Source organism: Pristis pectinata, chromosome 1 (genome assembly GCF_009764475.1).
Source record: "Pristis pectinata isolate sPriPec2 chromosome 1, sPriPec2.1.pri, whole genome shotgun sequence".
Classification (NCBI taxonomy): domain Eukaryota; kingdom Metazoa; phylum Chordata; class Chondrichthyes; order Rhinopristiformes; family Pristidae; genus Pristis; species Pristis pectinata.
The window spans coordinates 97,936,227-97,962,920 of NC_067405.1; the positions used below are offsets into that span (position 1 = coordinate 97,936,227).

General features: G+C 37.8%; 1 protein-coding gene across 2 annotated transcripts in view; it reads left to right on the plus strand.

The window, feature by feature from the left end:
* LOC127568274 (gephyrin) overlaps positions 1 to 26,694 on the plus strand; it is a 416,570-nt gene that overhangs the window by 384,413 nt on the left and 5,463 nt on the right. For both annotated transcript variants that reach the window (XM_052011838.1, XM_052011847.1), the window contains 5 exons: positions 223 to 310; positions 10,279 to 10,352; positions 12,743 to 12,806; positions 19,322 to 19,441; positions 24,894 to 24,990. In XM_052011838.1, coding sequence (XP_051867798.1) covers positions 223 to 310; positions 10,279 to 10,352; positions 12,743 to 12,806; positions 19,322 to 19,441; positions 24,894 to 24,990 — 443 coding nt within the window. The remainder of the gene's footprint in view (positions 1 to 222; positions 311 to 10,278; positions 10,353 to 12,742; positions 12,807 to 19,321; positions 19,442 to 24,893; positions 24,991 to 26,694) is intronic.

Consider the following 26,694-nt stretch of genomic DNA (forward strand, 5'->3'; position numbering starts at 1 on the left):
GTAAGGCAAGGTTAGAAACGCAAGACCGCTGCTGGGTCCAAGGTAGATAGCATTAATTATTCACAGTAATCTGGAGGAAGAGTCATCCAATGTGTTTCACATTGGAAATAATGGGATATGGAAGCTGCCATTTCTTAATAGTCATTTATAATCATAAATAGTCAAGTATACTTCCTCAGAGTTTCAAGGGATTTATTACTCATTGATTTTTTTTACTTGTAGCCCTGATGACCTGCTGAACGCTCTCAACGAAGGCATAAGTCGTGCTGATATCATCATTACTTCAGGAGGTGTATCTATGGGCGAAAAGGTAATCACGTTACTTTAAAATACGGGAATTGAATTAAATGCACACACAATGATTAGCATATAGGACAATCGTGAATTCTCACATGACTGAAGCAGAAGATTCCTGCCTTGGGGTTCTTACTCCAGCCCATAACATTTTTGTTCAATGAAAGAAGATGGAGATAGTAACAAGCAATTTAAGGTAAAAGTGCTTGTAAACAAACTGGATTCTAAGATTATTGATAAAAATCAAATCTGGCATACAAATAAATATTGAATGCAACAGATTTATTTTTTTTATTAGCCATGTCTTGTCACTTATGCTACACATTCTTGGGATAGAAGACTGAAAATAAAGGCTTTACATGTCACGTCTTCAAAAGTCTCCCTGGTAATACTCGATGCAACGTGGAAAAAAAATGTAGGGGTTTGGCAAACTAATGAGGTAAATAACCAGATCGTCTATTTTAGCAATGTTGGCTGAAAGATAAATGTCAGCACAATATCAAGGACAATTCCCTGCTCTTTTAACAGGATCGTGGGATTTTTTTTCTGTCTGCTTAGAGAACATCTGCTTAATTACTCGGCCAAAGCTTTGCACCTGTGACTGTAGCACTCCCTCAATGCTGCACTGAAGTGTCATACTGGACTATGTGCTCAAGTCTCTGGAGTGGGGGTTAAATTCAGATTCTTCTGAAAGAATGTCAGTCTTGACTCAATAATGATATTTTTATTGTTACTCAAAAAGTTCTATCCAGAGACTGCATCATATAGCAACTGGCATTTCTGAAGGTTGAACATTTGTTGACCGTGCCATCTTTTGGATCTGAAGTGGGCACAAAAGACCTCATATGCCAGTCAAATTCTTTTACCATATGTCCTGATATTTATCCCTCAGCCAATATCACTAGAACAGATCATCTGCTAATTTATTTCAAGATTGTTTGTGGAACCTTACTGTGCACAAATTAGTGACATATTGCCTAAATTACAGGAATGGCTAGATTTTAAAGATATTTCATTGGCTGTAAAATGTTTTGCAACATTCTGTGGTTGTCAAAGCTGCCATATTAATTGCAGGATTTTACCTTCAAAGGCAAACATGCTCTCACAGGTCAAGGCTGCCACTTGTATCTCTGACTCTCGGTGAGCAGTATGTTCCAGTTTGTATGGAACTTTCTCAATCTGTAGTAGGAAGAGAGCAATAAAGACAGAAGATTAGAACACGAGGGAATGTGGATTCATGAAAAAAACTAAATTAAATAAATACAGGAGTTACTATTTTTTGTCATTTGCAAAATGCAGGACAAATCCAATCTTGCCAATAAACTGCCTCTTCAATCTACTCCATCAACAAACTTAGTGGAAATATCAACCACAGTACTAATAAATGGAGCATATTTGCCAATCCTCAGTTTGGATTCTGCCAACTTCAGACCTTATCATGGATCAAAGCCATAATAAAGTCTGAATTCCAGAGGCAAGGTGAGGGTGTCTGTCTTTGACCAAGTATTTGATCAAATGTGGCATCAAAGAGCATAAATAAAATTGAAGCCTGGGATCAAGGAAGAAACTATCCACTGGCAGGAATCTTGCCAAGAACAAAGGAAGATGTTTTTGGTTGTTGGAGACTGATCATTTAAAATCCAGAGTATTGCTGTAAATTCCTCAAGGTAGCATTCAAGCCATAATTATCAGATGCTTCATCAATGTCATTCCTTCTAGATCAGAAATAGGGACGTTCATTGATGTTTGTACAGTGTTCCATTTTATTCAGAATGCCTCAGATAATGAAGTAGAACCTGTCTGCATGCAACAAGATTTGAATAACAAACACTAAAGACTAATAGGTGGCAGTAACATTTGCACTATGCAGCTGCCAAGCATTGACCATTTCTGTCAACAATGTCAAACTACCTCTGTTGATGTTCAATGACAATACATTGTACCTTTCCCACCATCAAAAAATCTGGGGTCACTATCAACCAAAAAAAAATCACGGAATCTAGGTATCATTGTCAAAGCCACGTTTTATTACAATTCCTTATTTGCCAGAAGTTTGTGGGAATCACTGTTCTTGAACCATTGCTGTCTGGGTAGATCATTAATGCAGAAGATAGTTGGGTTTAGGACACTGCCTAGTAGAACTCTTTGCAGCTGTATCTTTGAGCTGAGATGAGCAACCATCTTTCATTCTCAATTCCTTTGATAGTAAACCATCTGTGTCAACATGCAGAGAGGCCTAGACAACATTCAGAGTTCACCTAATTATCCTCAGACTGGAGACAGGACTTTCTGTCTATGTGCAGTGTCACTCACTAATGCTGTCAAGGAGAAATGCATTCGTCAAGATGATGACAAAGGATTTTCTTCTAAATAGTTCTGCCTCCACTTGCTACCCATTCAGTCTGTCAGGTGTGTCTTTCATAAGCTCAATTTGTTGTGATGCCACAGAGCCATTCTTGCTGATTAACATTGAAGTCTTCGCCAGACTACAGTGCTGCCCTTGGTAATTCTTACAAATTGTATTCAGCAAGGAGGGGAAGATGCAAGTAGTGGAAATGTCTGAATGATGATAAAAATAGAATTGACATTAATTGCACTGGCTTAATTAATGACACACTTTGCATGTAGCTATTCACTGACAACTTATTTTGATTTAGGTCATTTAACAGCATAGTGCTAGAGAAATCAGATTTCCAAGGTGACCCTATTTTAGTAAGACATTTTTGGCTTGGACACTACAATAACCTCTGATCTTACTTTTACAAAGCCATTAAGGTAACTCAGGGACCGAAAGTATGAATTAGCACCGACACAAACAGTATAAAATTAACTATAGGTATAATGAATAACCTAATAACATTAAAACAGGCAAGAGACTGCATATGCTGGAATCAGGAACAAAAACAAACTGCTGGAGAAACTCAGCGGGTCAGGCAGAATCTGTGGAGACAAGGGGATTGTTGACATTTCGGGGCAATCATGAGAGAAATGTCAATTATCCTTTTGACTCCACCAATGCCACCTGACCCACTGGGTTTCTCCAGCAGTTTGTTTTTTTGTACCTAACAACATGGATGTGGTTTATTTTTTTTCTTTGTTGCTTGAAGCAGTCAATAACAATTCAAATGGGTACAATTGTTTAAGATTACACTTAGCCAAGTATATAAATTATTTTTTACAGAATATTTGCTCAATTCCTTTTCCAAGTTTCATTGAAGAAACTGTACAGAAACAATCCACATTTGGCATTCAACAAAAGAAAACACCATAAATATAGATAGTTTTTAAGGAATATAGTGAGACTAAATGTAATGCATTCTGTCTCTCAGTATGACAGGCAGTCCTTCTTTCACATTGATCCAGCACTCATGTCTGAGCGATGATAAAACTCAGATTACTGTCCTTAGTGATATCTGTCAACACACCATTAGTTCAGTGATTGTGTATCTCATTTGTATAGAGATAACCCACTGTTTGTGAATGCCTGAAGGTTCGATGTGCTTTGTTGCTTAAAATTATCAACACCTTCTCGTGTTTAAACGAATAAAATCTGAGATCTTTCATCTTTATCTCATGCAGTGGCTTATTTTTCTCAAGCATAAATGTTGTCGGAAAGCCTCTTTCCCTTTCTGTGTTAATCTTTCTCTGCTGTGCTGCAAGTCAGGAGATAACAAAGTTAAAATAATACACAAGGCAACCTTTTTTATTGACAAATCTGTTTTCTCTTTTATTGAGAATGTGGAATTGGAATAGGTTTATTATTGTCATATGTACTGAGATACAGTGAAAAGCTTTTGTTGTGGTGCCATCCAGACAGATCATTCCATACACAAAGTACATCAAGGTAGTAAAAATGAAAACAATACAGAATATAGTGTTACAGTTAGAGAAAGTACAGTGCAAGTAGACCAATCAAAGTGCAAGGGCCACAATGAAGTAGATTGGGAGATCAAGAGTTCATCTTTTAGCAAGAGAGGGTTCATTAAAGAGTCTGATAACAGTAGGATTTAAGTGTCCTTGAGCTGGTGATACATGCTTGCAAGCTTTGTATCTTCTGCCCAATGGGAGTGGAGAAGAGAGAATAACAAGGGTGGGAGAGTCCTTGATAATGTTGGCTGCTTTCTCAAGGAAGTGAGAAGTGTCGAGAGTCAGTAGAGGGGGAGGCTGGTTTGCATAATGGGACTGGACTGCATTCACAGCTCTCCAACTTCTTGCAATCCTAGGCAGAGCAGTTGCCATACCAAGCTGTAATGCATTCTGATAGGATGCTTTGATAATACATCTGTAATAATTGGAGAGAGTCAGTCATCGGGTACATGCCAAATTTCCTTTGCCTTCTGAGGATGTAGAGGCATTGGTGTGCTTTCTTGGCCATAGCGTCCATGTGGCTGGACCAGGACTACTTGTTAGTAATATTTACATTAAGGAACTTGAAGCTCTCAACCATCTCCCCCTCAGCACCATTGATACAGATAGGGGCTGATTTGATTGGATATCAGTATTTAGCCCAACTGATAATAAATTATGTTGTCTCGAGATCAATTAAAGATGCTAGGTCTCAAATTTTATTGGTTTAAACGTAACACGGTGTTGATAATTTTACACAACACAACTCACTTTAGTTGCTTATAACCTGTATGTATAGACAGTTTGCAAACAGTGCCAACTAAAACCAATAAGGTCTTGAGAGCAGATGGTATCCTTGCTGAAGTTCTAAAACTTGAAGGTGAGGAGCTTCAATCAGTCTTGTCAACTACATCTGGGAAGAGGAGGATAATCTAGGAGACTTTAAATGCTATGATCATGACCATCTTCAAGAAAGGAGCCGAAGCCATCTGTGGTAATCACAGAGGGATCTCTCTGCTGCCTGCCAAAGGGAAATATCATCAGGGTCCTCGTTCCCCCAGTGCCCAGGGAGCTGCTCCTTGAATTGCAATGCTATTTCTATTCATTTAGAGGCGCCATGGGCATGATCTTCACTGACAAATTCCAAGGAGAACACAGACAGCACCACTAATCATTACACATGGCCTTTCTCAACCTTAAAGGCTTTGACTCTCAACTGAATGGACTATTGAGCACCATCCTCAAATTCAGCTGCCCTCCTGTATTTGGTTCATAATAATTATCAAGCCATGATTCTAACTAATGGGTCCACAATAAGCCCTTAACCAATACTGGAAAAAATGAAAAAAAAGTTAGTTTTAAGCCACAGAGTGTGATGGTTAGGGTCAAAGGCCAGAGCACGCATGTGCCAAAGCATAGCACTAAGCATAGATCTCCAGATGTGATTAGAACAGTATGTTGAGAAGTGCTGGTTAGTATGAACATACACATGATCCATAGTGGATCCAAATTTTTGAAGCATGGAGTGTGTAATGAAATTGATCATTGCAGCTTTTGGCTGAGAAGGATGTTTAAAGATCAAGACCTGAAACCTGTCAAAATTGAGGTTCATGAAGCAGCTGTAACCTCTTCCCCCCCCCCCCCCCCCCAATATGCTTCTGAGATGTGGATTACCAACACCAGGCACCTCAAAGCACAAAATGAATACCACCAACACCATCTCTATATAATATTCCAAATTCACTGGAAAGGTAAAATAACCAATATCAGCATCTTCTCCCAGACCAGCACTCCCAGACTGAGGCACTCAGTCAGGTATGTTGAATAGACCATGTAATTCACATGCCCAACACTAGATTTCCAAAACAGACACAATATTCCAAGCTCTGACATGGGAAGAGATTAACCAGAAGACAGACGAAATCATGCAATAATGTGCTTAAGGCCTCCTTGAACAAGTGCAGATTCATTGACACTTGGAAATCCCTGGCCCATGGCTGCTCAAAGAGGAGAAGGAACAGTTGGGATGGTATTGAGAACCTGTTTCATGCATCAGGAACACACAGAAGCTCAGTGTAAATGGTGAAAGAATGCACTGCCTCACAAGTTAACCAGCCCCCATCCCTTCAGGCACCTCCCGTCCCCTCTGTGGGACGATGTAATGGTTCCCACATTGGCCCCGGTCACCTCAAAGCACACAGAAGCAGAGTGGAAACAAGCCATCCTCAGTCCTGAAGGACTGCCTAAGGGGAGAACAAAATGCTAAAATAATCATCTCAAGACAATGAAAAAAACTCATATGGATTTGCCCAAATAGAAAGCAACAGTCAAATTGCTGGAACCCAGGTTCTGTAAAACTACATAAGTTTCTGTGCTTGTGTTATTGACCTCAATTTGAATTAACTCCCAAATTAACTTGAAAACAGAGGCATATTCCTAAGAAAACACCAATAAGTAAAGAGGGCAAAATGGTATTGCTGCCACATTAACAACCACCCAGTTCAATTAATTCTAAGTTAAGGTGCTTTGGAGAAACTACCAAAGAAATGGGATCAGTTTTACGATTATAGCATCAATACCTCTTTTGGAAATTAAAGATGATTTGGCAAATATCTAGATTAATGAATGAGGATTCTGTTATTATCTTCTACCCTTGAGAGTCAACCATTTCATACAGCTGCCTCAAACACCTTAACATTTAAAATAAACCCTACCACATGGATTAATCCTCTTACAGTCACTAATTGATCTGACTATATAAATAGCCCATTGTCTTCACCTTAGTTTCAAAAAGGGAGAAAATATCATTCTGTTGCAGCTAAATGGTATATGGCAGATACAAATGGCATAGTCAAATTGTCTACCTATTTGCAGAAGGAGGAAGAAACATGCTGCATTTATTCATTAATCCAACTGACTTTTCTTTCTTCAGTTGCAAGTTAATTGTTAGTTATTTTTTCAATGACTTTGTTAGATACCTGAGGGTTGCTTCATATCTAAGCAGACTTGGTGACAGGTGCTTCCAAATTTATGCTTTCTTTTTACTAATTGACACAATTTGCATGGCATATGCAGTATTCCCTATTATAAATTACCTTGTGGCGATAGTGATAATTTCTCCTCTGCAGTCTGATAGCGAAAGTATTCTAACAGTGCTGTCAGGTAAGGAATGTCAGGATCTTGGTAGATGGAAAAGCCAATATATTGCCATGTTATGTGGTGTGTAATTTGGACAGAAACTGAGATATCACTGTCCTTCCAAGAAGGGGTATGCACAAGGGGCAAGGTATGGCCACATGCTTCTAACAAGCTGGTGAGGTTATGGGCCCATACATTCAATTTTTTCTGAAAAGATTCAGGCTAGTCTTGTATGCCCCTCCAAAAGACAATCAGTTTGTGCGTGCCCTTGTTATAGGGAGATTGCAATTTTGAGTTATGCATATGATCATAATCTTCATTCAATAGTTGTTGATCTGCAAATAAGATTGAACAGTAAGCATTCACACTTCTGATTTTGTAATGAAGGGAAGATCACTGGTGAAGTTGAAGATGATTGGTCTGAGGACAGTGCCAAGAAATTTCTGCAATGCAAAACCAGATGAAATGATTGCCCTCCAACCATAACTTTCCTTTGTACAAGGTATAATTCCTGTCATTGAAGGATTTTCTCCTGGTCCATAAACACTACAATTTTATTAGGGCTGCTTGATGCCACATTTGGTTAAATGCTGTCTTCATACCAAGGGTAGTCACTTTTCACCCACAGAATTAAGCATTTCATCCATATTTAGACTGAAGTTGTGAATGAGATCTAGAGGCATAGTCTGAGCAGGTTGGGAAGAATCACACAACTAAGACCAACATCTTCAATGCTCCCCTCTTTGGGAAAGATTCTCCAAGTCACAATGTCTTGAATTTAAATAATCAATCCTAAAATGACTAGGTAGAATAATCCAACTATACCTTTATGATTCAGCTTTTGCAGTAACAGTCCCTTTGAAGAGCTTTACTATAGCTTTCATTAATGTATTTTGGTTCATACAATCAGAAGCTGCAGTCTGACTTTGCTGAAAGTGTATGATTGCAGGATTAGTGATAAATCCCCAGTAATCTAGATCCTAGAATATACTTAGCCACATGCAATGCTGCTGATCAGTGCCATATGGAGGAATGTCAAAGACAGACCAGAAATTTATTTAACAAGCTAAAGTAAGCTAAGCATCTATCTATAATTAAACGGAAACAAATGAAGCTTAAAGGAATTTGAAAAGCAGCTGATGACGCACTATTGCATGGAAATCTGATAAGCATTGCTGGAGGGGATTATTTTACCTTTGTCACCAAACTCTGGTGGAATAAATGCCAGAAGTCACAAGTTGGGGTGGGTTGGGGGGATAGTGTTATTACTGTCCTCAATTCTGCTATCAAACTGATATTCTGCATCTTGCAATGTTGCCTCTCCTATTCCAAAAAGTAGATGGTCTCTATTTGTGAAAAACAAATGAAACTGCAGATACTGGAATTTGAAACAAAAACAAATGCTGGAAGAACTCAGCTTGTCAAGCAGCATCTCTGAAGAGAAATCAATTAATGTTTTGGGTCAATGAACCTTCCTCAGAAGGCTTAAGGGATTGAATTCAAAGTTCATTGACCCAAAATGTTAACTGATTTCTTTTTCCACAGATGCTGCTTTTCTGGCTGAGTTCTTCCAGCATTTCCATCTGTACCTCATCTGATAATGCATCTCACTGATCTTTGTCAACTGAAATGTCAACTTTGGTTTGCTAACTCTCCAGTTACAAGGTTTTGCTGCATTAAGGGTGCTATACAAGTGCTAGTTGCTGTAACAAAGCAAAGGAAATTCAAATACTAGAAATCAGAAATTAAAACAGAATGCTGGAAATACTCAGCAGTTTAGGTAGCACCTGCAGTGGGAACTAGCTGTTGTGATAGATAACATGATTCAACTTCCACAAAAGCAAGGTAGTCAGACTGATTCCAGTGACAAGTCATGCCTCAGCTCCAAATGGGGTTGTCTAGAAAAGGACCAAATTGGTAACAGTCATCAATTTCACCTCTAGACATTCAACCAAAAGATATTACACCTTATTAGACTTGAAACATCCAGTTGCCTTGTAAAGAAAATGAATGCACAATCACCGACACAAATGTTAACAATATCATTGCAAGTTCAACACAATTTCTATCATGCCAGATAACATAGTAGGTAACCAATTCACCTGTTTGGAAATGGGCATGCTTTAATAACTTGGTCATCTGTCCCAAGTATGCTTCATTGGGATTGATTATTACCCTTACAGAAATCACAGTACAGTTACTTGAGTCTCTAATGTAAATATTTTCACACAGGTTTCCATAGGAGGCTAAGAGTTGCCATGGACTGCAATCTGCATCTAAACACTATATTTTCCTTATTTTATGGCAGTTGTTTCCACATCCATCTGATGGCTTTCTGGAAAGTACACAAGGCAGTCATCCCTTTCATGTTTGCTGAATGATGGAAAGTTTTAGTGTCACTTTATACAAGTACTATAATTTACAAATTCATTTAGGGATACATGGAAGCACAAAGTGAGGCAAAATACCAAGTGGCATTGTTTAAGTGAGGGGGCTGGAATCAGTCCACAAAAGGCTTATACTCCTACCTCCCCCAGTAAGAATGATGTTTAGTTTCTTGAACCATTCAATATTTGCTTTTCTTGGTGTACAGTCCATAGTACCTTTTAAGTTGAGATGTTATACATATGTTCAGTTAATCAAATATTCAGAGGTCGGACTGTGTTTATGCCACACAGGACCAGGTAAAGATTAGTTATTTAAAGTCATCTATTTGAAATCAAGTGATGAAGATATTTAGTTGTGCCTGAAGACAATGTTCACAACAATTACACATCTTCCATCTTTTCCTTTGTCAAATAAACCAGCCTCTATTTTAACAATAGCTATTCAAGTGTATCGAAACATACAAACAGGACATGCCATAGTACATCTTTGGCAGTGTGAAATGTTAGTGAATAAACAGTGAAGTGCCTTCGTGTCATGATGGTTGTGTTAGCTTCAAAATGTTACCAACTAAATAGCGTGCGAATTTTCTCATATTATTCCTATTATTGACAGGATTACCTGAAGCAGGTGTTGGACATTGACCTGCATGCCCAGATCCATTTTGGCAGAGTCTTCATGAAACCTGGGTAAGTGTCAACAAAATGAAAGTTTAACAAAATGTGATACTTAATCTGTTCAATGTAAAAAGCTGAGGTTAGCAATCAGCATTTTTGAGCCTGGACATTAAATATCTATCACACACCACCACATCCCACACACCCCTCCACCCCACAGCCTCTGACTCCCTTTGATTCAAATGTTGGTTGTATCCATTGATTACCAGCCCTCCTGCCAATGGACATCGTTTTTAACTTATTTACCAAAATCAAAATCCTTCATACATTACAGATAACATGTTTGTATGCCAACAACAATGGTTTTTCAGTTTTTGTTCCTCCGTGTCTCCAAGTTTTGCACTAAAGGCCACAAAAACTGAATGAAGAAATGTCACCTATCGGAACATGTAAAATCTTTTTAAGTTACTTAAAAGACAAAACTAAAATTGAAGTTCTGAATAATGCCAAATAATGTATTTTGAGGAACTTTGTATTACGGAATAAAATGATTTTCTGCTTTTGGCACCTACCATCAGTATTAAGGACTGTGAAAGAAAATACTGATTCCTCATATGCTGCTGTAGTGGCTAACTTGCTGGACAATTATCCAGAAGTCTAGGTTATTTGTCCAGAGAAACGAACTCTCTCAGCAGCTGATGAATTTAAATTCAATTACTTAATTAAATCTGGAATCAAATATATTTTGGTGACCATGAAATTACTGGATTATTTTAAGAATCATATGGTTCATATTGTCTGATGGCAAAGGAAAGTTGCAGTCTTTACCCAATTTGACCTATGTGTGATTATAGACATAGCAATGTAGTTGACTTTTAATTGCCCTCTAAAAAGGCTTGGAAAGTCACTAAGTTTGGGAGGCAATTAGAGTTGGACCATAAATATCAAGTTTACCAGTAGTATCCACATTTCATGAATGTATAGATGAAGATGTGGGCTGAAACTTCCAGCAATCTACCTCAGCTCTATACTTGAGCATTTAACTTTCCCATTTGCCAAGTTGTTTCAGATCTGTGTCAACCAGGAACACAATTGAGAAGAGAAACTAATTTCATCAATAAGAACCTGATCAGGATGAAAAATTAATTTCATGTATAACCATAAAGCCTGTCACAGAGAAGAAGTCATTTATCCCATTAGCCTGAAGTTAACTCCTGGCATCATAAGTGATGCATTGGCATTTGTGTCTGTAACATATCTTTGGATTTTTGATAAATAACATATATCACCTGTTAGTGCCCCAAATCACTTCAGATAAGAAGCTCAGGTTCAGATATCAAGCTCACTGTTTTTCCAGAAATCTAAAACTGAATGAAATTTAGACACAAGAGATTCTGCAGATGCTGGAATCTGGAGCAACACCCACAAAGTGCTGAAGGAACTCAGCAAGTCAGGCAACATTTATGGAGGGAAATAAGCAGTCGATGTTTTGGGGTGTCTTGAAGCATTTTGTGTGTGTTGCTGAGTGAAATTTAGCTGTGATCTCCATAAAAAGTCAGTTCTCTAAAAAGTTAGAGTTCCTGTTTCATTTATTGGAGAGATCTTATTGCTGTTCCTTGACAAAAGTACAGTTTTATGTCACGAGTAATGCATTCAATAGAACAATTAAGTAGTCTATTCAGATATCACTTTGCAGCAAGGTACAGCATAATTTTGGAGTCACTAGGGAGATGAGAAAGGCTGATACAAGCAACTGCTTGTTTTACAAACAAATGAGAAAGGTAGGAGACATTTGACCCTTTGAACTAATAGAAATAGGAGTGTTGATCTGATGTGACAGAAAGGCAAAAGAACAGAAGTAAATTTGTTGATCTACAGTGGATGAGAAAAAGGTCGCTAGCATTTTGAAAATAGCACTGTAGTATTTGAAATGAGCACTTACATTTCAACCAATGCAGTTTAAATGTATTAGATGATTACATAAGTTGTCGGACTTATTTAAACTCCTATCAAGAAATTGGCAGGTGTGTGATTAAGAAGCCTAGCAGGACTTAATTGAATGCCTTTGTCAGCTGGGTGGGCATCAGGAGTTCTTCTGGCAATAGGTTCAATGAGGTTATTGCACAGGTTTTAGAACTAATGTGGGGAGGTCAGGGTAGCACAATCCTGGACTGTGATTTCATCCTGCTTCCTCAGCAGCACAATGAATGTTTTTATTAAACTTGCTTTGCTGGCTTCCTGGCAAGTTCACCTGGAGGAGCACCAAAATCCAGCTGAAGCTCACATCACCAGCAAAGCTAGCAGGTTGGTAGAAACAGAGTGAGAAATAGAAATAATTCATTTTACTGGTTCACTTCAGGTACATTGAAATTCAAGTAATGTGTGTCTTTTTAAATTGAACATACAGTATGCTCGCCTTTCATTCAAAGCAAGATATTAAGATTGCATTCCATTCTCCACAGCCTCCCAACAACTTTTGCAACTCTGGATATCGATGGTATCAGAAAAATCATCTTTGCGTGCCAGGTAATGGATCTGTTAATCTTTTAGCAGAAGACCACAAAATGTTAGGAATGTGATCAATTTCAAACATACTGTTAGTTGTTGTGTCTTAAGGTAAGATGTTACTGCTGGTCTCTGTAAAGTTATTGACATTTTCATTATTTCTAGCCATGTAGGTGTTCCAATTCCACAGGTTAGTTTTGGGCAATTCCATTACTTCAAAGGATCAACTGTATATACTTTCTAATGATAGATAAGCATCATTCATTGCATTTGAATTACCTGCATCTTTTCCTCCCATGTAACAGCTTCAGAAATCAAGAAACCTGTACATCAGTATGTATAATTGGTTAAGATGAATCTGCCTTTTGCTTAAAGGGTGTGGTTTCATTTCTGCTTATAAATTGTATTGGAATATTTGTGATGTAACTTGAAGTTCTGACTTGTTGAAAGTCCTCCAAACACTGAGGGCTAGAGATCCTATACTGTGCTGACATTTTGGATGTGTACCAGATAGTGGGGTCTGCAGTGAAGTGACAGCCTTGACTCACTCCTTGACCTCTTCTCTATTGAGTATAGCAGAAGAAAAACATGATAAGAGCTCATTGTACCAAGGCTTAATAATCTTTTTGAGGTTATGTATTTCACCACTTCACAAAAGTGCAGTTTAATTTATATCATAATTATCTGATTTGCATCATGAAAACCTATTGTCTCATCTCATTACAGTGACGCATCATTCTTTAAGTTACATTATTGTACTTAATGGTTAGAGCTAATAGTTTTGCTTTTGATCTTAAGACAAGGCCTTTATATTCATCATTTTAAATGGGGCAATGTCTGCAAGCAATGTTTGCTCAGAAATGTTAACTTGGATGTAGTTTTTAAACTTTGTCAACTAACCCCATTTGTTATGTCCAGCATATTGGGATATGTGCATGGAGCAGTAGCCCTGTGCATTAATCAATGATTCAAGTTTTCTAGAAAACCACCAACTGAATTGTGGGTAGCTATAAGTTGAAATCATTACTTATGATTTGGATTTTAATGTTATGATTTATTTACTATGTAATGGAGCAATGGTACAGTATACTTTGGCACTGGAATTGTTGGCAAAAAATCATGACAACTTAATATACTTGATATAAATTGACATATACCTGGAAATGGATTACAAGGCTGCAACTAAGCAGAGCAGTGCTGCTGACAAAAATCAACCAAAGTGGTGTAAGAGCATTAGCAGGATCCCTGAAATTGAATTGGAGCTTTACGAGTCACCGCAAACTATTTATTGATTGATTGTAATATATATTGAATAGTTTATTTGAAAATAACATTCGTTTTCAACTTTTTTTTTACCGTTATGCAGCGGGTGCAGTAGAGGCTGATGGTGACATAGGATCTGAAGGTATATGGCATCACATGATGGGTATTACAGTATCACAAACATTTTTTGTGGCAAGAAATTACCACTAAATAAACTATTCAGTATATATTATAAGCCACTACTTGGACAAATAAGCAGATTGAGTGGTAGCATTTAATATTATGAGATCTCTCTTTCACCTCCCCTAGCCTAGTCTTTTTTCAGTTGTTGTCCTCTGTTGTTTCCCCTACCCAGTCTGGTGCTGTGCAATCTACATCCAACCCTCTGCTTATTTTGCATTGAGTCAAGCTTTGCAAAATCAGTGTGAAATGATTTACAGTTCAAATTTCCAAACTTCCCTTGGGAAATTTGCATTCCCTCCATCTGTCAGTTTCCACTTGCCTCCATCTGAGTCTGGAAATTCACCATATGCACAATATCTAAGCTGCAAGTCTGACTCCAACCATTTTGTTGTATTAATGCCTTAATGCACAATGTCACAGGGGCCACTGGCAGATATAAAATTTTAAGTGACAGATTGCCAGTATTTGTCTGATAGTCTTCTGCCAACCTTGTTCCTGTACTAAAGATTTTAAATTGTTACCAATTACTCTTGTTACTATTTCCTATAGCAGATTTGTTCTATAGTTAGAGTTGTGTGGGGAAAATGTTGTGGCTTTATTATTGTTCGGTTTGGCCAATATTGTTCAAATGACATCAGCCTTCCAGGAATTGAGTTTTGTTTGGTAGCTACTATTTAGTATCCTGTTAAAAACCTTTTCTACTGCAAACAAGTAAATTAATTTGGTCTTTCTATTTACCTTAGCAGTCTTATGTTTCCTGGCTTGGTTTAACAATTTAAAAATGTGCAGTAGGATGCTGGTTGCTGTCAGATATTGACTCCCCATCTCTGTCAGTTTTGGGGAAGACTGTCTCTGTGAAGTCCAAGCATTCCTTTAGAGAGAGAATAGGAAAATGAATTGCCAAAGCCCCTTTAGTCTCCTTCCACATAAACCACTAGACAGCAACAAAGTTGGAGGCTACCAAATTGGGCTCCTGCCTAAGTTGATGGAATTTATGATACAAGTAACCAAATAATGAACCAAAGCTAAATAAGGACAAATAGGAGGAGGGTAGGATATGGTTGACCTTTTACCTAGGTTGGACATCAATTAGAACCTGAATCATAAATATATGGAAAAAAATTCAGCCAGGCTCCCTTATGTTTGAAATTGAATAGCCCAACTAATATTATGGTAAAGTAAAGCTGCAGGGCAAGTTTTAAGTTGCAATCACTGATCCCCGTAACTAGAAAGGAACTGATCAGCTCTGTCGTTTCTCCTTTTTACTAACATTTAGTATGATTAACTTGAAATACAAGACTACAATTTTATTTGAACTGTGTGCCCATCATTGAATTTGCGTTATGGTGCGCTGTGAAAATAAATTGTTGTTCAGACTTTGCAAGAAATAAAAATATATAAATGTGAATGTGTTGTGACTCTAGTAGACGTTTTGATGAAGAGTTGGGCCTCATTTCTCTAATTGACTGAAGATGTTGTGGGACAAGACATTGTATCATAACATTTTGGTTCGTGGAAATGCCAAACTTAGAGTTGCTAGTTGCCAATGTAAAATAATAATTAATATTTTGCAATATCTTCAAACAAAATTGCAGAGCTCAGAATAAATTGAATAACCACTTTCACACAGCAATTGTTTCTTCAATTCTGCCAAGTAAAAATGGCAACTTGTCTCTTGAACATCATCAAAAAATTGATGATATTATCATATAACTTGGTGAAGTAATTGCATCTATGACCATTCTGTCTCAGTAATAGTGTTATCCAAAATACATGTTTGCACTGTAGTGAATTCTTAGGTCAATCCTTGCTGGCTTTGTTAATTTATAAAAGTTACAGCAAATCCAGTGGATAAAAAATACACTGAGTTGCAAATTTCCAAAACTAACAAATCAATTTTCCCCAACTCCACTATCTGCTTTGCACAAGCAGCATCTTGACCTGCCTATTATTTTTTTAACTCGCTGAATTCGCTGGACTGGATTAATTAAATAACCATTGAGTGTTAGGTTAGTAATTATCAACATATGTACCTTTTTAATTACCTTGTAATTGTTAATGCAATGCCAAACTACCAGTGTGACCAAGGAAGTAAACAAAGTCTCATTTCTTATGTGGGAAGTGGTTCTTAGAAACCTCATATTTTGTATTATATTTATTTTTCCATTAATCCCTTTATCCTTGCTTAATTCTGTCTTTCTTCCCCTCTACTTGTTTCAGTTTCAGTATTTGATTTGACTAATTCATCCTTTTTTATTCTTTATTTATTCTTTTTTAATGTCATTGGTTAAAGGGATACACAATAGATAGGTTTTATGATCTACAAAGGTCCCAGGTCCCCATTCCCCTCATCACACCATAAATAATTTCAAGTTACAGTGCAAAATACTTCTGCGATGTAGTGTAAGAAAAAAGTTATCCCATTCCAGCAAGATTCAACCAATATAACCCTGAATGTGAGGATACAGAAAAGGCCTTTCTCTTGCAGTGGACAGTGTAGCCAGTGAGCGGAAGGGATGAAGGTGACTTATTGTAAGCAAAAACTCAATTTCTGCAGATCAAGGAGAGTATAATTTTGTAAATTATAAAAAGCTACCTCTCAAGGTCCTATATTAATGTGAAAAATATGTGTGGCACATTGCATACCATTCTGGCTGTGTTCGCAGCTTAGAGTTCTGGACAGACAGATAATGGTTAACATCTCCATTTGAACTCTAACCTGGAAAAAAAAGAGCTTCTTAGAGCATATAGTAGGCTACTTGGAAACTAATTTTATCTCTTGAAATTAAGAAACTTTCTCCATTCTTTTTGTGCTCTAAATTAATTCAAGATTTAGTTTTCTGAAGAGACCAGATTCATCAAATCATGTTTCAAACGTGTGTTAAAAAGACTTGGTCAAAAGTAAGATGGGATGTTATTTGAAGATTAAAAGGTTCCTTTCATTTTGCCCTGCAGATGAATGATATACTTTTAAGTTAAAATGAAACCAGAATATCCATTTAGCAATTGTTGCTAGTTATTCTGAGAAGGAGGTATTAATCTTCACTTAATCCATCACTGAGGAGCACCATGTGGATACACGCATTTCCAGAGGGTTGAAGTAAAAATTAATTAACAGCAGAACATAATTATCTTCCACAATTCCATATTATGATTGGTTATAGACCTATGGTAACAGAGACAAAGGCTGTGATAGTTATGGAGAGGAAGTGAATTACAGAGTCATGGAGTCATATTAGCACACTTGGTTATGGAACTGCCCTTCTCGTGTCCACTTAGCTTCTCAAGGTCTGGGAACTTTGGTCATACTGTGAAAGTAGAGGCTTTAAATCCATAACCAATTTTACTTATATACTCATATCTTGAAAACAAATTAGATGCCTGCGCTCAAAGCCACCTTTTAAATTCGGAGGCACCTTACAGTTAAGTTTGTGATTTTATTTCCTCCACACTTACCCAATTGAGTCAGGCCAGTAAACAGTGAACAACATGTGAACTACGAAAAGAGAAAAAGACAACTTTTTGAAGGGAGAAACGGTAGGTCATTTAAAATGTTTCAAAGTGTTGGAAATACCACATCAAGAATTTTTTTTTAAATTAAATTGTAAAGATTCTCAAAATCAGACTCGTCATAGTCATGACACTTGGTAATATTGCTTAGCACATATTATTGTTCAAACGGTCTTACTCTGCTTGGAGACAAAGTGTAATTTTATAACAAAAAAGCAATTGTTGTGTGAAGAGATCTTCGAAGTGAACATTTAGTGTTTGATGCATTGTGAAATATTTCAAAAACCAAAGAGAGCAGTAAGTGTGGCTTTTCCTATTATGGTGATATGAGTTGATAATTTTATTCAGCAAGTAAATTAAAATTGGAATTTTCCAGCATTAACAATTCAGCAATTGCTCAAATCAGGATACATTTTCCTTGAAGTGTGTCTATCTGTAAATTGTTTGATAATTGTTTTATGAATTTCTATTTACATCAGTGATCTTAACCAATAATTTCTTGCAATTGGAAGGTATACTAAAAGATTAAATGAGTATTGATATAATGTTTTGTTCTACACTAATACATATTTGGTCAATTGTAGCCTGAATATGTACATCTCATTTGGTTGAATAGTTAAATCATTATGTTTGCTGAATAGCAGTTTTGAAACATGCATGTATGAGAATCAAAACCTCAGTGTATGTTTAGCATATAACAACCTGTGTTGTATATTGAATGCTTTTTTTTTGATGTTGTGAACTTCAGTGTGGGTAGTGCTGAAGCTTGTATAATAATTTGGAAAATAAAGGCAAATTGGTCCAATTTTATTTGCAAAAATACTCTTCATAACTCACTTCCCACTGTGATGATTTCACAGTAATAGATTTTTCATATTTATGAAAGGAAAGCTTGTGGCATTCTATTGTTTGTGTGAAGCCCAAGAATTTCTTCTAGCTGCATTAATTATATCTAATTAACACAACAAAGAGCTGTTGCAAAGCAGCAGATTTGTAAGGACATGCCTTGCAATTGACAGGTACATTGAATACTCTATCATACATTCACCCAACCTCTTTGTCTCACTTTTTTTTAATCCACTTCAATGAACTGCAGAAAACAGAAACGGTGGAAGCAGTTTTGACCCCAATTGAAGTTTTCTTTGGATCCAAGCAGCAACTCTTGAATCAACTCCAAATGTGCCAGTACAGTAAGGTTCAACCAATGCAGTTCTATAGTTACATTTTCTGAACTAACGGTTTTTATTATTGGCAAATAAAAATAAATTTGGAAGTCACCTCATGGAGTTTGGACTGGAAGCTTCTCAGTGCACTGCCTCTCGTCTTCTTTATGCCTGCAATGAATAACAAATCATTTATAAAGTTGGCACATGCAGTGAGTGTTTCCTTTGCAATCACCACAGTAACTCAGCTGCCCATAAGAAAATTCTTGGAAGCAAAGAGCACAGAATGATTAGCCCTCCAAGTGAGCATTTAATTGAATTTTGGAGTTAGAGCAGTTGACTGCTTGGTTCCAGGCATGATTCACTTTGCATGCCACAGTTAATTGTTTTTAACCTGGCTTTCTTATTTCATGGCAGTATGATTTCCTTGCAGGAAATCCAGTGTCAGCAGTTGTCACCTGCAATCTCTTTGTAATCCCTGCATTGAGGAAAATGCAAGGAATCCTTGATCCTCGACCCACCATCATCAAAGCAAGGGTAGGTCAAATAAGTTTCCAATAACTGAAGGCTCATTTTTACTTGGTCAGATTTGAAAAATGTTCATTGGTTCTTGGTGGTATATTTGAGTTTGGTCCTAATTTTTCAGTGTTTGGAGCCACAATTCAATCTATTTTAGAATGATTTGTTGGGGTGGAGATGTGCTTGGGCAGTCAAGTCTGTCTGTGAGCTGAAAAGACTCATCTTCACTTAAAAATATTATAACCAGAAAATTAATTATATTCCTTTGTGTTGCTGTTTATGTAAACAAATAAACAGAGCTAGAGCTATCAACAGAACATTCTTTATTGAAGAGAATAACCAACCAAACAGCAGTGCCTGGTACAACAATGCATCAAAGTCATACCACATGGTTTACTCTTTTAAAGGTACACTTAGATTTAATACACATGCCTTTTTTTTTCAAAAGGTGCATACAGACATTAACTATTTACAAACATGAGATTATAAATTGGTTAACTTTTTGCATTAATATAGAGTTGTTAATTCAAGCATTTATAAAGTCATTAATTACTTTGTTCTGTTCATTCACTAAACTCTTCACTGCAAGCTGTGCTTGAGCTCTTCAAACATTAGTAATTTCAATGGATCATTTCTCTGGTTCGCCATCATACATACCTGCAGTCACATCCAGTTCTGCAGTTGTTGCTCCTGCATAATTATCTTCATAAGTTTGAAAGCATTGTATTATCATTTCTAGGTGTCTCCTATAAGCACTAAACTATCTGCATTAAACTTAATAGATGCTAATAAGCCTTATAAATAACCACAGAAAGTACAATTACACATTATATTAGTATATTACTGGATAACATGAACAGAGTTTCAACGCCTCTACTGTGGTTGCTTCTTAATCACTCTATTTTTGTGCCTCCACTCTCACATCACCTTGCATCCTGACTCAGTGTAGATACCTTTCTTCTCTCCTGCTATCACTTTGAAAATCACAAAATAATCATCTTTGACTTTCTCCTTCTGGATCAAATCCCAGGCTTTCAACTCTGACATGACTATTTTCAGTCCTGTTGCTCTCTGGTTACACAGTTGTGGGCTAACATTTGTAAGATTATGTTTGTTGTAACAGCTCTCAAAGAATCTTCAGAGCTTTTGAACTGTTTCCATATTGCAATGTGATCCTCCCTTAAAGCACCCCACTCAGTCTGTGCTTGATTCAGTCCATTCAGCTATTCTCTAAGTAGCAAAAATCTTGTAGCTACTGAGCTTTTCTCCAGAACTTCTATAGTTTCAACTTTTCTATCTGTATCGCCTTTACCAGATACAGTTGATATCACTACACTGTGGCATCTCATGCTGAACCTTTCATTTCCCATCTTGTTTGTGGGCTCTTGTAACAGCCCAGCTGCTTTCCTGAGACTTATGTAAACTGGCATTATCGCACAGTTCAAATTGATTACAGACCCTTCCTCTGAAATGCCTGCCTTTGAGGTTTGTGAATAGTCCCATTGTTCTGAAATGATCAAGTCACCATCCAACTTCCTTTGACTCAGCCAACTAATCATGGCCCCAGACATGGCACATCTTTTCCCTTCTGTCTAATTCTCTAAACTTGTCACTTTGCAGGTTTTGACTGGATTTTATTAATATTAATAAGGAGTAAAAGCAAGTTAAATATATAGACATTTGCAGCAGGATCATGCCCATTAGAGTCTGTGAAAACATATTCAGGCGTAGGATACCAAAGGTTTATAGGAAGTGTGGTTACTTGTATACCTAAATGGACAGGGTCAGTTAATTTACTTAAAACCTTTCAATTTTAGAATTATTGCCATTTGATTGTTGTGACATGTACAACTGCACCAGCTGATTCCACGTTATAATGTATACACTCAATCTCATGAGATAGGAAGTGACATTAATGCTGAAGGTAAACCAATTTTCCACAGTTTTTCAATGCTACGTCTTACCAAAATTATAACAACTGAGACATAAACTCATTGGTTCCAAAACCAGCTATAATTCTCTCATGGACCCTCTGATATTTCTGATAAGATGAAACCTACATACCTGATTCAGAAATCTTTAACTGTTATTAAAATCTATTAGGCAAAATACATTCCTGTGATAAAGTGATAGGAGTTCTTCCAGCTATTAAGATATTCCAATATTATTAAGCACTGTCCAACAGTCAATGTCAAAACTTTAATCCCAATGCATCTAATCCCACTCTTCCCTTCATTCATTCCATCTTCAGAAAGTGCTGGATAGTGCCTGGAAGGGGTTATACTTGCGCTGTCAGTCTTCCATTATTCAATGGTGTCTGAGTGAGCTGAGACTATCTGACTGTCGATAGAAACAATCAATGTGGCTGCCTCTGCTGCTGTTCGCAATTCCATGCCCACTTTAATCCACATCTTTCCTGATTCCCAATCACTCTAGTCGTGAACTCCCATTGGTTTCTAGCTTCTTCCCAATCATCCTTCACTCCTTGCAGTTGTGATCAACTTTCTATGCATCAAACCCTGTTCCCACTAAACTCCTGTCTGGCCAACTTTCTTTCCTGATCTTTGTGAATGATTTCCAAGCTCACGTATTGACATCTTCCCAAACAAATCCACAGAGCATATTTTCTGTTAGTAATCATGATGTTCTATCTCTTCCCATCCCCGTGGTCACAACTGTCCACTCATAGCTCACCCTTGTCTTTGCTCCATGTTCAGCTTGATGAGACTGGTCAAGCTTTACTTAACTTTTACTGATCCAATCAAAGCCAAAATATCAAGCAGTTGTTTCAATGTGATAATATCGCAGAAGGAATTACCAAAGATTCCCCACAGGTTACTCCATGCCACGTGATATACAGCTTCATTTTTGTACCAGCCTTCCCAACCATTTCATTGTCTCAATGTAGTTGATGTTGGATAAACTGCAAACTCCATTTAATCTTGGGATGAGTATCCAGCCTCATACTCCTTAAGGAAGACTTCATAATTCTACTTTATAACATCACTACCTCAGGGCATTTGCTATTTAAATTTGTTTTTACTATCTTGGTTATTTTCAGATTCCATTCTACCTGTTGGCTACCTGAAATCCACCTCTGCTCATACCGCCCCCCCCCCCCACCCAATCCACTGTGAGAGTTCATTGCAAATTCTGCAGGCCAAATGTTATCCTATAGCATTCCCTTTGTCCAGAACCCTGCCTTAACTGATTGCTAACCCTGCATTACCTCCTAGTCCTTCAATGTCTCAAATTTAAATTTCTTATCCTTAGACTTTTACTCTTCCCTGTGGCCTTATTCTCATTTCCTGTAATGCTCGGTATTTCATGTTCCTCTATTGCTCTGTTGACAACCTTGTTTTCAACAGCAACAAATTATCTGCTGGAGGAACTCATAGGGTCAAGCAGCATCTGTAGGGGGAAAAGAATTGTCAACGTTTCGGGTCAAAACCATACATCGAGATTGAAACGTTGACAATTCCTTCCCCCCCACAGATGTTACTCAACCCACTGGGTTCTTCCAGCAGATTGTTGCTCCAGATTCAAGCATCTGCAATCTCTTGTGTCTCCTTTGTTTTCAACAGCCTTGACCCCAAGTCTGCAATTCCCAGTCTGGATCCTTTTGCCTCTCCACATCTCTACCTCTTTCCTCCTTTCGGGCCTTCCTTAAACATGGCTCATTTCTGCTCATTTCTGTTCCTTTAGCCAAGCACCTTTTTGTTAATCTCAGAGGCAGCCTGGAACATATTCCTATAAAAGAAAATAAAACCGTGCATTTATATGATGCTTTTGGACATCCTTCAAATATTTTACAGTTAATTAAGTGCTTTCCAAGTGTAGTCCCATTTGTAATGTAGGAAGTATGACCATAAATTTTTTGCATATGAATCTTCCACAATAATGCTATTTAATCAATAATTATAATTTGTTCTTCCTACTATTGATTAAGAATAAATTTGGTCAATATACCTTATGTAAATGTCCTAATCCCCTTCAAAGTAGTGTTATGGGATCTTTCACATCCACTTGAGAAGGCAGGGACTCAACTTAATGATACATCCAAAAGACAGCAGCTCTGACAATGCAGTATTCCCTCATTGTTGCATGGGAAGTATCAGCCTAAAGTGGGAATTGAAACCACAACTTCTAACTCAGAGCCAAAAGAGCTTCTGCCTGAGGTACAGCTGACACTAAAGGTGAGGAACAAATGTAAACTTTTGTTCTGAGTGGACTTGTTAGTCCTGGTGCATAGCATAAACAATCCATCTTCTTCATCCAAATTATTGTCCACGGTTGTGCACATGTAAGTCAATTATAGAGAGAAACTGTGACTAACTGCTTCTCCCCCTAAACCACTCTTCCATCCTTCACCAAGACCAACACCACAAGTAATCTTGAATAATGTACAGCAAGACAATTTAAAAACCCTCATGAACTTTTCTGCATTCCCTTTTTATATACATCGTACCATTTTATATATTTTTTGTTAAAGTTCTTCCTCTGTCTATTAAAAAGTGCAAATTATGCAATTTATACAAGTGTACATGATATTTATTGGTATTGGTTTATTATTGTCACTTGTACCAAGGTACAGTGAAAAGGTTGTCTTACAAACCGATCATACAGGTCAATTCATTACACAGTGCAGTTACATTGAGTTCGTACAGAGTGTATTGAAGTCGTGCAGGTAAAAACAATAACAGTACAGAGTAAAGTGTCACAGCTGCAGAGAAAGTGCAGTGCAATAAGGCGCAAGGTCACAACAAGGTAGATCGTGAGGTCATAGTCCATCTCATTGTATAAGGGAACCGTTCAATAGTCTTATCACAGTGGGGTAGAAGCTGTCCTTAAGTCTGGTGGTGCGTGCCCTCAGGCTCCTGTATCTTCTACCCGATGGAGGAGGAGAGAAGAGAGAATGTCCCAGGTGGGTGGGGTCTTTGATTATGCTGGCTGCTACACCAAGACAAGAGGTAAAGGAGGGGAGGCTGGTGTCCGTGATGCACTGGGCTGTGTTCTCAACTCTCTGCAGCTTCTTGCGGTCCTGGGCGGAGCAGTTGCCGTACCAAGCCATCATACATCCAAATAAGATGCTTTCTATGGTGCATCGGTGAAAGTTGGTGAGAGTCAAAGGGGACAAACCAAATTTCTTTAGCCTCCTGAGGAAGTAGAGGCACTGGTGAGCTTTCTTGGCCGTGGCATCTACGTGATTTGACCAGGACAGGCTGTTGGTGATGTTCGCTCCCAGGAACTTGAAGCTCTCAACCCTCTCGACCTCAGCACCATTGATGTAGACAGGTGCATGTACACCGACCCCTTTCCTGAAGTCAATGACCAGCTCTTTTGTTCACCTTCCCTGGAGCCATAGATGAAACCATTCAGATGAAAATACAGAATACATTGCTGATTTTGTTCATCTGTTTTATGTGGGAAAGTTATCAATTAATTTCATTTTAATGCTCTCTTTCTACAGTTGTCCTGTGATGTGAAGCTGGATCCACGACCTGAATACCACCGCTGTATTCTGACTTGGCACCACCAGGAACCATTGCCATGGGCACAGAGTACAGGTGAGATTTAAAGCAACTACTGATTGGTAACTTGTATTTGAAAGTAACAATATATCATGTGATAAGGGTTTCACCGTAGTAATATGACAGAAGTATATTATTATGAACTACAATATATAGTACAGTTATTTACCCGCTTGAAATATACAGTAATTATAATGGTTCTTTTTGGTCTGCCATACTTGGAAAATGTTCTAATTAGCAAATAAAAAATTCCCTTGGGTCACGGCCCCTTCAGTCCACATATCCGAGGGCAGAATGGCCAGATATATCAGTTCTCAATTCTGCATAATAATACTGCTGGAGTCAAATAGCACACAAGCTTCTGATTGTTGTTTACAGGCATTGGCTGGTGTAGTTGTTTGGAGTTGAGTGGGAAGAATTGTTGCCAGTGACAATCTCCCAGTTTCATTTCTGAACAGAAATAACATCATGCAGTATTGACAATCTGCCTGGCTCAGTGATTTGGTGAACAAGTCTAGGACTGAGGTCAATTCGGTTCTGAATTTTCAATGAGTTTACATGTAGATTTGTAGTGCAATATGGGCAGTACAATTCGCCATCCATTTTATGAAGAACATTATATTCGCTTCCATTTATTGTAATTTCTATGCAATAACATGGAGCCAAAGAAATCACCACTTTTCTTCACCTAGTTTTATCCTCACCAAATGATTGTTGGCAGTCATTAAAGTAAAATTTAAAGGCAAGTATGTGAGCATTAATCTTAATTTTATTAAACTGTACAAAGACATAAAAGCAATTATAGTATTTTACTTGTGTAAAACAATCTTCATTATACAACTAAAGTTGACCTGAGAGACATTGAAGAATGGCATGTATTGAGATAGAGTGGGTTTCATTGATTTTGGCTGCCGACTTGGAAGCCTTGTCTAAGAAAGTGCAAAGTAGGAAAGGAGTCCAGTGTCTACAAGTGAGTCAGGAGGCCCTGCAAACAAACATTCAGCAGGCAACGGAAATGAATAATCACGGAGCTTCTTACCAGAAGTCAAGCTTCGAAAACCATGAATACATCATTGAATGAATTTTCAAGTACCATATCACAGCAATTGCACCACTGGCCTCAGACACTGTTGATAATCTTTATGAATCTACATCCTCCACCTCACTCTTACATATTTAGCAATGCTGCAAACCTCACACCCACATCCCAGGTTGCACACACTCCAGTACCAACACCTCACACAATGCTCACTGACACTTTTCCCTCTCTATTGCATAATAAGGTACACAAAGTCATGAGAGGCAGGAGCTAACCAGAGGAGACGTGCACCTGTGTATGCTAGCCCCATGGAATAGACTGTACTGCCCATTATTCAGATACCCTTTGCTGAGGCCATGGCCAGTGAGAGAATTGACACCAACAAGGGTAATGGTATCTGACATTCCACCTCCCACTCATCCACAATCTCTTCTGATTTACAAACTGAATATGATGTATTGATGCCTCTTTTCTATCCCACACCTTCTCAGCATCACAACTTTATCTTTGCCGCTCTTTCATTTGAAATACCAAAGAGCCATAAACTTGCGAGGCAATGCAAGAAAAAGGTACTGGTAATGAAGTCAGACCATCACTCAGTTGCAGCAATCAGCTGCAGTTCTGACATCACCTACAACTGAGGGGAAAGCATTTTCCAAAATTCTCGAGATTCTCCGAAGTTTCCGGTAGATTGGAAAATG